Source organism: Jaculus jaculus, chromosome 1 (assembly GCF_020740685.1).
Source record: "Jaculus jaculus isolate mJacJac1 chromosome 1, mJacJac1.mat.Y.cur, whole genome shotgun sequence".
Classification (NCBI taxonomy): domain Eukaryota; kingdom Metazoa; phylum Chordata; class Mammalia; order Rodentia; family Dipodidae; genus Jaculus; species Jaculus jaculus.
This window is the reverse complement of record NC_059102.1, coordinates 230605591-230618305: the sequence shown is the minus strand read 5'-3', so window position 1 is coordinate 230618305 and position 12715 is coordinate 230605591. Positions and strand designations below refer to the sequence as shown.

Here is a 12715-nt window from a genome sequence, read left to right as displayed (position 1 = left end):
ACATAGTGAATTCCAGGTCAGCCTGGACCAGAGTGAGACCCTACCTTGAAAAACCAAAAAAAAAAAAAAAAAAGGATTGGAGAGATGGCTTAATGGTTAGGGTGCTTGCCTACGAAGCTTAAGGACCCATGTTTGACACTCCAGATCCCACATAAACCAGATGCACAAAGATGAGGCAAGCAAAAGGTTGCACATGCCCACTAGGTGGCACAATAGCAGTGGTGGACACCTTGGAGTGCCAATTCTCTCTTCCTCCCTCAATCCCTCTCTCAAAAAAACAAAAGCCAGGACTGGGGAGAGGCTGGAGAGGTGTTACACACCTTTAATTGAAACACTGGGAGGCTAAAGTAGGAAAGTCACTGTAAGTTTGAAGCCAACCTGTGTTACTGAGAGAGTTCCAGGTCAGCCTGGGCTAGACTGAGACTCTGCTTCAAAATGAAAAGAACAAAATCAAGCCATGTGTGATGACACACACCTTTAATGCTAACACTCAGGAGGCAGAGGCAGGAGGATCGCTGTAAGTTTGAGGCCAGCCTAGGACTACAGAGTTCTAGGTCAGTCTGGGCTAGAGTGAGACCTTACCTCCAACACAAACAAACAAACAGATCAAAGCCAGGAGCAGCTATAATGGTTCACATTTATAATAGCAGCACTTGGGACGTTTAGGCAGGAGGATTGTGTTGAATTTGAGGCCAATTAGAGCTACATAGTGAGTTTGAGGCCAGCCTGAGAGTAAGACTCTTATCTTTTTTTGTTGTTGTTTTTTTGAGGTAGGGTCTCACTCTAGCCCAGGCTGACCTGGGATTCACTATGCAGTCTCTATGTGGCCTTGAACTCATGGTGATCCTCCTACCTCTACCTCCCAAGTGCTAGGATTAAAGGTGTGAGCCACCACACCGGGCAACTGTATCTTAAAAAATGATGATGACAAATATGAAATGTCTAGGGCCCTAGGGCATTAGTGAAGCACATCATCAGGAGTGGGGATGAGCACTTTTCCAGAGAGGATTAACCAAAGACTTGCCCTGAATGTGGGCACTATCCCATAGACGGGTGTTCAGACTGAACAAAAAGGGAGAGAGGAGAAAGCAGGCTGAGCACCAGCATTCCCCTCTCTCTGCTTCCTTGTCTCCCCATTCCACTCAGAGACGAGCAAACAGCCTCAAGTTTTGCCTCCATAGCTTTGAGCAGCTCCTGACTGACTGTATCCTCAAACCCTCAGCCAAAATACACCCTTTCTCTTTTACACTACTTCTCCTCAGGGACTGATCATGGCAACAAGAAAAGTAACAAGTATAGTCTTGCTCCTATGCTGGGTTATACAACAGCACCGCCCCAACCCCCAAGGGATTCTCAGGGTCCGATACCAAGAAGTCTGATTCTGTATGTCTAGGGTGGGCCTATATCCTGAATGGTTTTTTAAATTTGTTTTTTGCTTGCTTGTTTGTTTTTGAGGTAGGGTCTCGTTCTAGCCCAGGCTGACCTGGAATTCACTATGCAGTCTCAGGGTGGCCTCGAACTCATGGCGATCCTCCTACCTCTGCCTCCCGAGTGCTAGGATTAAAGGCATGCACCACCATGCCTGGCTGATTCTGAAGGTTTTAACAAAGGAGCCAGCGGATTCTGGGATGGAGTGAGGACACCACTTTCAGAAAGACTGCTCTCCCCTTGATACTCAAAGTGAGGTCTGCAGCAACATCCACGACCTTGTTGGAAACACAGAATTCTGCTCCTTGCAGACTTCATGAACCACAAGGGACACTTTCACGAGACCCTGGGTATATTCAATCTTAGAAAGCGCTACTCTGGGGCAGAGTGGCTGGGGAAGGTGAGGGGCCCTGCTGCTTCCCCCGGGTCGACGTCACCTTACTCCTGGGTCCTTCTTTTCAGAGCACCAGTGCTAACAGAGTCCAGACTGGAGTCCGGGGTTGGCCTTGTATAATGCCCCGTCACCACACACTGCTGTGGCTGAGACTCTGAGAGCCTGTTGTCTTTAAATAGAGTTCAGAACCCCGAAGGCCAGTGCTGCTTTTTTCCTCAAAGCAAAAATCTGCCCATGACCCATAGCTCAAGGGAACCCAGCCAGCCAGCCAGCCAGCCCAGCACACTGACCTGAGCTGCCTCCACAGCCTTGGTAGGGATGAGGATCCGAGGAAAGGCATACATGGCTCCCTGCAAGGGGTTGCAATGGATTCCTGGGACTTGGTTAAACAGATCTTCTGTCAGCTTTGCCTTCTTGGCCAGATTACCCAGGACGGATTCCTTCTCCTGTTGAGGGACAAAAAACGCAGGGGTCAGTATCTATGGACAAGGCTAGGAATTTACCACTGGGAGGCTGCTCTTTCAATGCTGACAGAATGACAAAAGATGAGCGCGTGCGTGCGTGCGTGTACATGCACTACCAATGGTGGATTATGGGAGCATGATTAAATCTTCTACAGGGACTTTTTTCCCCCTACCATGTACCTTGGGGCAAATGAATACACGGGATGTTCACACCACAGGGCCTGTGTCCCAAATAACCTATGTCGTGGAGTCTATTCTTGCACTCATTCCTGAGAAATGAGAAAAATCAGTCCTTTTATGCACCCATTAATCTGAATGGACCTGGCAGTGTGTGAACACCCTGTGACCACTTCTACGAATTCCAGGACCTCCTGGAGACAAATACCACTATTTCATCTGGGAACCGCCCTTGTCCTTCATGGTTAGTATTTATGTGTGTGTGTGTGTGGACACAGACCCAGGCAAAGTAGGCAGTGCAGAGCTAGACAAGTGTCCAAATACAGAGAAGAGCCACATAAGGTTTTTGCAAATTCTGCCTCACATGAGATGAAGAGGGGGCCTGCTGATAAACAAATAACCACAGTGTGCAGTGACACGTGACCGTCTTCAGTCCTGAAGAGACCGCTAATGTTCTCTGCATGTCATGGGCAAACATGGAAGGTGTGCCAAGTGAAATAAACCAATCACAAAACATCAGACATGATAGAATTCCACGTATGTGAGGCATCTTGGAGTAAGGAACTTCACAGAGACAGAATGGAGAATGATGATTGCCAGGAGTTGGGTGAATGGGAGAGTGGGGACTTATTTACTAGGATTGAAGTTTCCTCTTGAGCTAATGAAAAGCTCCTAGGATGGATGGATGAAGATGGCGCCATAACACTGTGCATATCCCTCACTGGAGCCACAGGACCAGATATTTCAAAACAGCAACTTGTGCCAGGCATGGTGGCATATGCCTTTAATCCCAGCACCAAGGAGGCAGAAGGAGGATAGCTGTGAGTTCAAGGCCAGCCTGGGACTACACAGTGAATGCCTGGTCAGCCTAAGTTACAGTGAGACCCTATCTTGAATAAAATAAATAAATATAGAATAAGTAAAAATTAGCAACTCTTTATATTATCTTACTGTATTTAGAAGAGGAGGAAGGTATGGTGGTGCATGCCTATAAACCCAGCATTGAGGAAGCCAGGGCAGGAGGATCTAGAGTTCAAAGACAGCCTAGGCTATGACACCATGTGTCCAAAACAGAAAGGTGTGAGCCTGTACCAGCTAGGTGATGACTTCTAGGGTCCATGATCCAGTGAGGGTTCCTGTCAGCTTGGTAATAGAATCTCTGCAGGACACAAGGCTCTCCCTGTGGGTGCCCACCCATCCATGATGCTCACAGGTAAGCAAGGAGGAGCCCTCCATACCAGCCATGGTCCCCACTTCAAAGCACACCTGCTGCCATCTCAGACTTGACGTGTGCGGGTGTGGTTCGGGCACCAGGAGGACCACGCGCACTCTCTGGAGGATGAAAGGGAACCGCCCCCCACATACACCAGCAGATGTATGGCCATCAGGAGACACAGCTGGAATTCACCATGATCCTGACGGCAGACTCACCCTGATGAACTGCTCAAAGGACTCCTCTCCTGGCACGGGGGGGTTCACAACGATGTCCATGGCGGCCTGTCCAGACACTGGTGGGCAGAGACGCACCGAGAGCAGCTTCACCAGCTGACCCTTGATTTCAGGGTGCAGGTTGATCACCTCCATGTAGCCCCCTCTGTAGCCACACCTACAAAGTTGAGAAGAGGACACACACCCACTAGTTACTAGTTGGCCTGATTCCCTAACACCTCACCCTTAGCATTAAATGACAGGTATGACTGAGTTGTTGCCAAAGGAAGGTAAACAGAAGGGGTGTGTACAAATTCACATGCTTACAAGGAAAAACAAGCATTCCCCGTCCTCTTTCCCATTTCCTGAGCGACAGAGACAGCACAGCACCAGTCTCCTAGCAGTGGACATCAGATGTTGAGAAGGGACAGTCACCTGCCCCAGTCCTTGGATGACCTCACGAAGCACAGTCCACTCTAGTCTTCCTGCTAACTTTGAACCATGATATCAAAGACAGATACACTTCTACCTTGCCTAAACCACAAGTATTCGGGGATGTTTTGTTATAGCAACTTCGCCTGAAACCCAACTCATACACTAGCCTCTGCCTGCAAGGTGAGCCCCAGATTCACCGCCAGCACCCCACTGCGCAGCCTCCAGAAGTGAGCACGGGCTCATTAGTGCTAATGGGAATCAGAACGATGATACTGCTGGAACAACTTTTGCTGCTATTTTTGCTATTGTCCAACCTGAAGGAGAGCAAAGCTAAGAAGGAAAACAAAAGTACAGAGAAATGGTTCCAGTCACATCAGTTTTCTCTGTGATTTTGGTTTGGGTTGTGTGTGGAACTCAGAGCCCTGAACATGCTAAACACATGCTCTCCCATCTTCAATCCCGGTGATGCAACTCAAACCATGGGCTTTTCGGCAATATGGATTTTTTTTTTCAAGGTAGGGTCTCACTCTAGCCCAGGCTGACCTGGCACTCATTCTGTAGCCCCAGGCTGGCCTTGAACTTACAGTGATCCTCTTACCTCTGCCTCTCAAGTGCTGAGATTAAAGGCATACACCACCGTGCCCAGCTAATATGGATTTTTTTTAAAGTATTTATTTTATTTACTTACTTAATTTGAGGGGGAGGCTGATAGAGAGAATGGGCAGGCCGAGGTAGGAGGATCACTGAGAGTTCGAGACTATATAGTGAGTTCCAGGTCAGCCTGGACACTATAGCGTGAGAACCTACCTTGAAGAAAAAAAAAAAAAAGAGAGAGAGAGAAAGAATGGGCATGCCAGGGCTTCTAGCCACTGCAAACCACCTGGAGATGCATGCGAGTATGTAGGTAGCGGAGAATCAAATCTTGGTCCTTTGGCTTTGCAGGCACTTGCCTGCAAAGACTAAGGACCCATGTTTGACCTCTCTCCAGATCCCACATAAACCAGATGAACAAAGGCGAGGCAAGCACAAAGTCACACATGTCCACTAGGTGGCACAAGCATCTGGAGTTCAATTTCAGTGGCTGAGACCCTGGTGTGTCAATTCTCTCTCTCTCTAAAAATAATATAAAACAAATAGCAAACAACAACAAAAAACTATCTTTTATTATCAGAGCTCTTTTGTCTGTGACTACCAATCTTCAGACTGATGACAAGAGAAACACAAGCACCTTGACACAGGGTCTCATCTTCCTCTGTGTCCTCCAGCTTCAGAGCATCTGACATGATGGGATGCTCAACAGAACACTTTGGAGGGCTGGAGAGATGGCTTAGCAGCTAAGGTGCTTGCCTGATAAGCCTAAGGACCCAGATTTGACTCTCCAGAGCCCATGTAAACCAGATGCACAAGGTCATGCATGAGCACAAGGTGGCACATGTGTCTGGAGTTTAATGATTGCAGTGGCTAGAAGGCTCTGGTGTGCCAATTCTCTCTCTCACAAACACAAACACCCACCACCAAAAATAAAGCTGGGTATGGGGCTCACGCCTTTAATCCTAGTACTCAGGAGGCAGAATGTGGTGGTTTGATTCATAAACTTAGGTGTTGTGAATGCTAGGTTCCCAGCTGATGGAGATTTGGGAATTAATGCCTTCAGGAGGCAGTGTACTGTTGGGGGTAGGCTTAGGGTGTTATAGCCAGTTCCCCATCACAGTGTTTGGCACACTCTCCTATTGCTATGGTCCACCCTCTGCTCATGCCATTGTTTTCCCTGCCATCATGGAGCTTTCCCCTTGAGCCTGTATGCCAAAATAAACCTCATTTTCCCCCCACAAGCTGCTCTTGGTTGGGTGATTTCTACCAGCAATGTGAACCTGATTGCAACACAGAGGTAGAAGGATCATTGTAAGTTTGAGGCCAGCTAAGATTCCATAGAGAATTCCAAGTCAGCCTGGGCTAGAAAGAGACCACACCTTGAAAAACAAAACAAACAAACAAACAAAAAAAAAAAACCCACTTTCAGCCAGGTGTGGTGGCACACAACTTTGATCCCAGTGCTCAGGTGGCAGAGGTAGGAGGATCACTGTGAGGTCGAGGCCACCCTGAGACTATATAGTGAATTCCAAGTCAGCCTGAGCTGGAGTGAGACCCTAACTCGAAAAACCAAAACCAAGACCAAAAAGCAACAACAACAACAACAACAAAAATACTTTGGAGGTGCTTGGAAGATAATCAGTCGTCAAAGATGCTTGCTTGCAAAGCCTGCCAACCCAGGAACCAATCATAAACCACCCAAGTAAGCCAGATAAAAAAAAAAATGGTACAAGAGTATGTTCATTTGCAGTGACAAGAGGCCCTGACACACACATACATGCACGCACGCATGCACACAATTCAAATAAACTAAGAAAAAAAAAATGCTGAGTTTGAAAAATGAACAGAGAACAGATTTGTTTAGAGAACGAACTTCATAGAAAAGAGCAAGGCTCCAGCACTGCCATCCAGAGCATAAACAGATTCCTCCTCACATCAAATAAAGAGAAGAGCAACCAACCTAAAGAGATCTAGCTCCCTTGACCTGGCCAAAATCTCTTTTTACTTCCAGGCTACCAAATGGGCATCGTCCCTATGTTGACATCGAACTCCAACACTGGGAATGACACCCTTGGTAGAAAATAATCCATCTTTCCTTCTGTCTCCTCTGGAGGCTCTTCCTTTCCTCCAAACCTCTGAGCAGTAGGGGCCCAGTTCTTGGCCTCGTCCCCACACTCACTCCATGTTAAGATCTCCAGGCTGACATCTCCCAAATTTAAGTCTCCAGCTGGATGCCAGCTGCGACTTCGACTCACGCCTGTCTGTATGTGAACATCAGACAGACACTTGTAATGTAACACGTCCAAAGGCAAACTCGGCTCTCTCTCCCCAGGCCTTTCCCACCTCCTGATGGCAAATCCACCCTTCCTCTCAACTCCACTTTCAAACGTATTTTGGCTCTTCCTGCCATCGCTACTGAGGTCCACAACAGCTCATCCAGGTAACAGTAAAGGCCTCCTGATATGAATCCCCAAGGCTGCCCTACCTACTGCAGAGCAAGCAGGGGCCTGATCAGACAAAGCCACACTTCTGCTTCCATCCCACTTTCAGCAAAAATGAAAAATAGGAGCTGGGCATAGTGGCACACACCTTTAATCCCAGCACTCGGGAGGCAGAGGTAGGAGGATCACCATGAGTTCAAGACCACCCTGAGACTACAGAGTGAATTCCAGGTCAGCCTGGGCTAGAGGGAGACCCTACCTCGAAAAAACCAAAAAGAAAAGTAGGGGGTGGAGAGATGGCTAGTGGCTAAAGGGCTCACCTATGAAGCCTAAGGACCCAAGTCTGATTTCCCAGTACCTACATAAGCCAGTGCATCTAGAATTCACTTGCAGTGGCTAGAGACCCTGGAATGCCCTACCTCTTTCTCTCTGTCTCAAATGAATGAAAATATATTTATATATATATTTTTGAGGCAAACCCAACAGACTGGCCCTTATTCTTATGAGAGAGAGAGAGAGACTTGGTGTGCTAGGGCCTCCAGCCACTGCAATCAAACGCCAGACATGTGCGCCCCCTTGTGTCACTGTGTGTCTGGCTTATGTGGGACCTGGAGAGTAGAACATGAGTCCTTAGGCTTCATAGGCAAGCACCTCACCCCATCTCTCCAGCCATATATATATCCCTCCCCCCAAGATAGGGTCTCACTCTAGCTCAGGCTGACCTGGAATTCACTCTGTAGTCTCAGGGTGGCCTTGAACTCATGGCAATCCTCCTACCTCTGCCTCCCAAGGGCTGGGATTAAAGGTGTGTGCCACCACGCCTGGTTTCCAAAATATATTAAAAAAAAAAAATTAAAGTAGCCAGGGGTTTGAGGCCACCCTGAGACTGCACAGTGAATTCCAGGTTAGCCTGAGCTAGAGTGAGACCCTGTACCTCAAAAAAAAAAAAAAAAAAAAAAACAGAAAAAGTAACCCAAGTATCCCAGAGGACCTATCCTGTTAGGACTTTGGTCTCCTTTTCTACCACTTTCTTCCTTGCTCGTCCTTTCCAGCCTCCACACTGTTCCTTCAACATCCCACCAACACTTGTTGACCACTAGGGTCTTTCTTGAAATATCTTAGTTGCAAGGAGAGAGAGAACTGGTGCAGCAGGGTGTGGCAGTGCAAATGAACTCTAGATGCATGGGCCACTTTGTGCATCTGGGTAGTGGAGTACTGAACCTGGACCATGAAGATTTGCAAGCAAGTGCCTTTAACCAGCGCATCATCTCTCCAGCGACCTCCCCCCCCCCCCGTCTTTCAATGTGCCACTCCTTCCGTCCAGAGCCCTCTTTTCCCACATATGTTCCTTCCTCCCCAACTTTATGCCTACAACCTCAGCCCATCCTGTGTTTTCTTTTCTTTTACTTTTTTTTTTAACCTCTTTTCTGATCCCTGTTCTCCATCTCTCTCGTGACTTTGCTCTTAATCTATGGCCTCACTCCTTACTAGCACATCAGCTCTGTAAGGACAGAGGTCCTCAGTGCTGAGATCTCAGTAAGTGCTTCATAAATATCCAATTAACAGACGCACGATCAAAGCTGGCCCTTTGAGCCACCCAGTGCTAGGGCAGCCTTACACTCAGGCCAGCAGCCTGATGGCATGTGTGTACTCAACCTCCCCTGCTTGAGTCTTTCCGACTTCAGTTAATATCAGCGATTGGGCACAGTGATGCCAAGTGCTGGAAGCTGCTCTGGCAGCTCCTCATTTTCGTTTCCATCATTTGTGCGCAGTCTGCTTCATTATGAATATGACCCTATTTCACCTGAGTCTCTCGTGAAGTCAGTTCTCATGCCACTAGACTCAGGTGGAGGAGTGAAGCCTGCCTCCTCTTGATTCTGAGGTGCGCAGCAGCCAATGATAAGGACTGCATTCTTTTCAGCTATATGGACGGACCACAGGATAGAGCCAAGGAACAGGCAGAGAGGAGGACGTAGCACTGGGACCTGCCAGGCCGAGAGGCAGCAGGCAGTGAGTGGGTGGAGGTCAACGTACTCGCCCATGTAGCCTTTGGAAGTGGAGTAGAAGGAAGCAAGCTCCACGTTGCTCGAGTACTCGGGGCCCATCTCATACAGCACCTTCTTGAAGGAGTGGAATCTGCAGTCTGGAGAGTAGACATTATCCTGGTAGACCTGCATGGTGGATACAACGGGGACAGTCACCGCAAGGCCTTTGGAGAAGGCTGACCTCCTGCAGGCTGCTGTTGAGGGTAGCTCCAGGTTCAGAGCCCACAGTGGGGCGCACGTGCTCAAGACTAGTCTGTAGTCAGGTATAGGTTGCTGGAACCAACCAAGCAACCCAGCCTCCAATGCCACTTCCACAGACAAGCGAGAAGATACCTGCAGGAACCTTCCAGAATAGGCATGGAGAGGTCTCAGACTGAATGCTCAGTTTAAGACAGCTCAGAAGCACCCCTTACATTTCCCATATTCGCCCTCCACTCACTCTCTAGGCTGCCTTCCTAACTATTCAGACCACTGTGGACATTGAAGACTCATATATTCCTAAGCAAAACTTTTCTCCTAAAGCACAGTATTTCCTTTAATTACATGAACAGCAATAGTAGTTAAGGCTCCTGTTTTCTGACCTCCCAGTTTTAGGAGTTGACTATGTTGAATTACTTTTATAACACTTACCCCGTGTGGTATTACGTTGTGTTGTTTTCTACTTACTGCCAGAGTAGACGCCACATCTGTTTTGTTCTTGCCCAAATCACTCACAGCCCACAAGTGGCCTTACTTTGACCCCCCCCCCCCCAGGCAGGGTCTCACTCTAGCCCAGGCTGACCTGAAATTTACGACGTAGTCTTCAAGGTGGCTTTGAATTCAAGACAATCCTCCTACATACCTCTGTCTCCCGAGTGCTGGGATTAAAGGTGTGCACAAGGGATTGGAGAGAGGGCTTAGAAGTTAAGCGTTTGCCTGTGAAGCCTAAGGACCCTGGTTTGAGGCTTGATTCCCAAGGACCCACGTAAGCCAAATGCACAAAGTGGAGCATGCATCTGGAGTTCATTTGCAGTGGCTGGAGGCTCTGGTATGCTCATTCTCTCAAATAAATAAATTAATTAATTAATTAAAATGTTAAAGGTGTGCACCACCATGCCCGGCCTCTTACTTTGACTTTTTAGGTTAACTTTCCACAGTCATGTTGCAGACGAGGGAAATGGACTTTCTAGATCAGCTCATCTTCGGTCTATGTGCTGTTGCCCTTTTCCTCCTCCCACTCTCAGTGGGGAAACTAGTGAACTGGGTCTCTTTGCTGCCTCTTCTCTTTTAGAAGAGTTTTACACCCATTTATGTTAATGCTGCCACGTGTCAGCATGGGTATCCGGTGGGGACGCTAAAGAGCAAAGCAATGAATGTGGTGCTAGAAGCCACAGCTATCCAGCAGATACAGACGTGGACGTAAGATGAGAACTGCATGTGGTGAGCCCTCAATTTCTTCCCTGTAAAGTAGGAAAGAACAAGCAGACCCTGTCTTCAGAATTGGGGTTCAAGAAGCTACAGCTACCAGGCATCGTGGTGCACATCCTTAATCCCAGCACTTTGAAAGCAGAATCGTAGGGGGACTGCTGTGAGCTCGAGACCAGCCTAGGACTACAGAGTGAGTTCCAGGTCAGCCTGGGCTAGAGCGAGACCCTACCTCAAAAAAAGAAAAGAAAAGAAAAAGCTATAGCTACGAGATTAAGATCCTCAAAGGCTCTGAAGAACTAAATGCGATAGAACACATGAAACTCTGGGAGGCACAGAACCACATCCTCATCAGTAGTGAACATCAGTCATTTCTGCCACAGGGCAGTCACACTCCCTTCCCTGGGGAGTCCCTTGATTTTTTTCCCTCAGAAAATAACCTTCCCCGTTTTCCATTAGGAAGTTTGGGAAGGACAGGGCAGAAAGCTCACACCTTGCTGGGGCTTGACCAATTCGCATGTTGCAACCCCTGGGTCACAACTGGTCCAGCAATCAGAATATGACTCAAGAGCTGGCAGGATAGGCCAGCAGTTAAAGGCGCTTGCTCACAAAGCCTCATGGCCTGAGGTTCAATTCCCCAGTACCCATTTTAAGCCAGATGCATAAAGTGGCACATGTCTGGAGTTTGGGTACGGCAACAAGAGGCCCTTGTGTGCCCATGTTCTCTCTTTCTCTTGAAAATATACAAAAAATATATGAGGGCCGAAGAGATGGCTTAGCAGTAAAAGTACTTGCCTAGGAAGCCTATGGACCAAGGTTCGATTCCCCAGTACCCACATAGGCCCAATGCACAAGGTGGCACATGCGTCTGGAATTCAAATGCAGTGGCTAAAGGCCCTGGTGCACCCATATTCTCTCTCTCTCTCTCAAATAAATAAATAAATAAAAATAAATTTAAAAATAAGAATGCAGCGCTGGAGAAATGGCTTAGCAGTTAAGGTGCTTGCCTGCAAAACCTAACAACTCAGTTCAATTCCCCAGTGCCCACGTGAAGTCCAACGTACAAGGTGGCATATGCATCTCAAATTTATTTGCAGTGGCTAGAGGCCCTGGCATGCCCAGGGCTCGGTCTCTCGTCTCTCTCTGTTTGCAAATAAATAAATAAAAATAATAAAAGAGTATGACTCAAGCAGAACCAGTGAGGTGCAACTCTGAGACCTCTGTTGTGGCTACAAGGATGAAAAGCCCCTTTCTAGGTTGGGAAGACAACAGGCCTGTGTAAGAGGCCAACACAGAAGAAGGGAAAACAGAATCTGAAAGATATGCTGAGTCCCTCGTTCTAGCCATACACTTGTAACTCTACCATCTTTTTTTTATTCCCTGAGTTTAAGGTGATTTGTATTATAATTTTCATACCTAACTGTACATGGTGACTCACTCCTGTTAACTCACCACTCTGGGAACTGAAGCGGGAGAACTGCTATGAGTTTGAGGACAGCCTGAGTTAGAAAGCTTGCCCCCTCCCCTCTCTGAGCTCAGCCCACCCATCTCTGGGACTGCTCTTACCTCGTCAGCCAGGAGAAAGAGCTTCTCTTCCCAGGCAAAGTGAATCACATCTTCTATGCACTTTCTGCTTTGTACCTGGCCTACAAAATCCCCAAGAAAACCAAAATGTAGGTTGTAATGCTATTTAAATTGCCCCCAGGTCAGAATCCCACCCGGACTCGCTTACGTGTTCTGTGCTTCCCTCAAGATCCAAGGAGACCCCCTTCCTGTTGCTCTACAGGAGTGTCATCACCCTCTTAACTGCCTAGAGGGCTAGCCCCTGCCTAACTCAAATCAGGCAAGCAGACGGAGCCCTGGTTCACACCCGATTTTCTTCTAATTCTGCTAGGCGGGGTGTGAATT

At 47.8% G+C, this 12715-nt stretch overlaps 1 protein-coding gene across 1 annotated transcript in view; it reads right to left on the bottom strand.

The window, feature by feature from the left end:
* The window catches only part of Gpt2 (glutamic--pyruvic transaminase 2), a 49695-nt gene that overhangs the window by 7911 nt on the left and 29069 nt on the right, over nt 1-12715 (bottom strand). The window contains exons 6-9 of the mRNA XM_004664831.3: nt 12374-12453; nt 9393-9529; nt 3895-4069; nt 2113-2268 (exon numbers count right to left, since the gene is read on the bottom strand). Of these exons, the coding sequence (XP_004664888.2) occupies nt 2113-2268; nt 3895-4069; nt 9393-9529; nt 12374-12453 (548 nt within the window). The remainder of the gene's footprint in view (nt 1-2112; nt 2269-3894; nt 4070-9392; nt 9530-12373; nt 12454-12715) is intronic.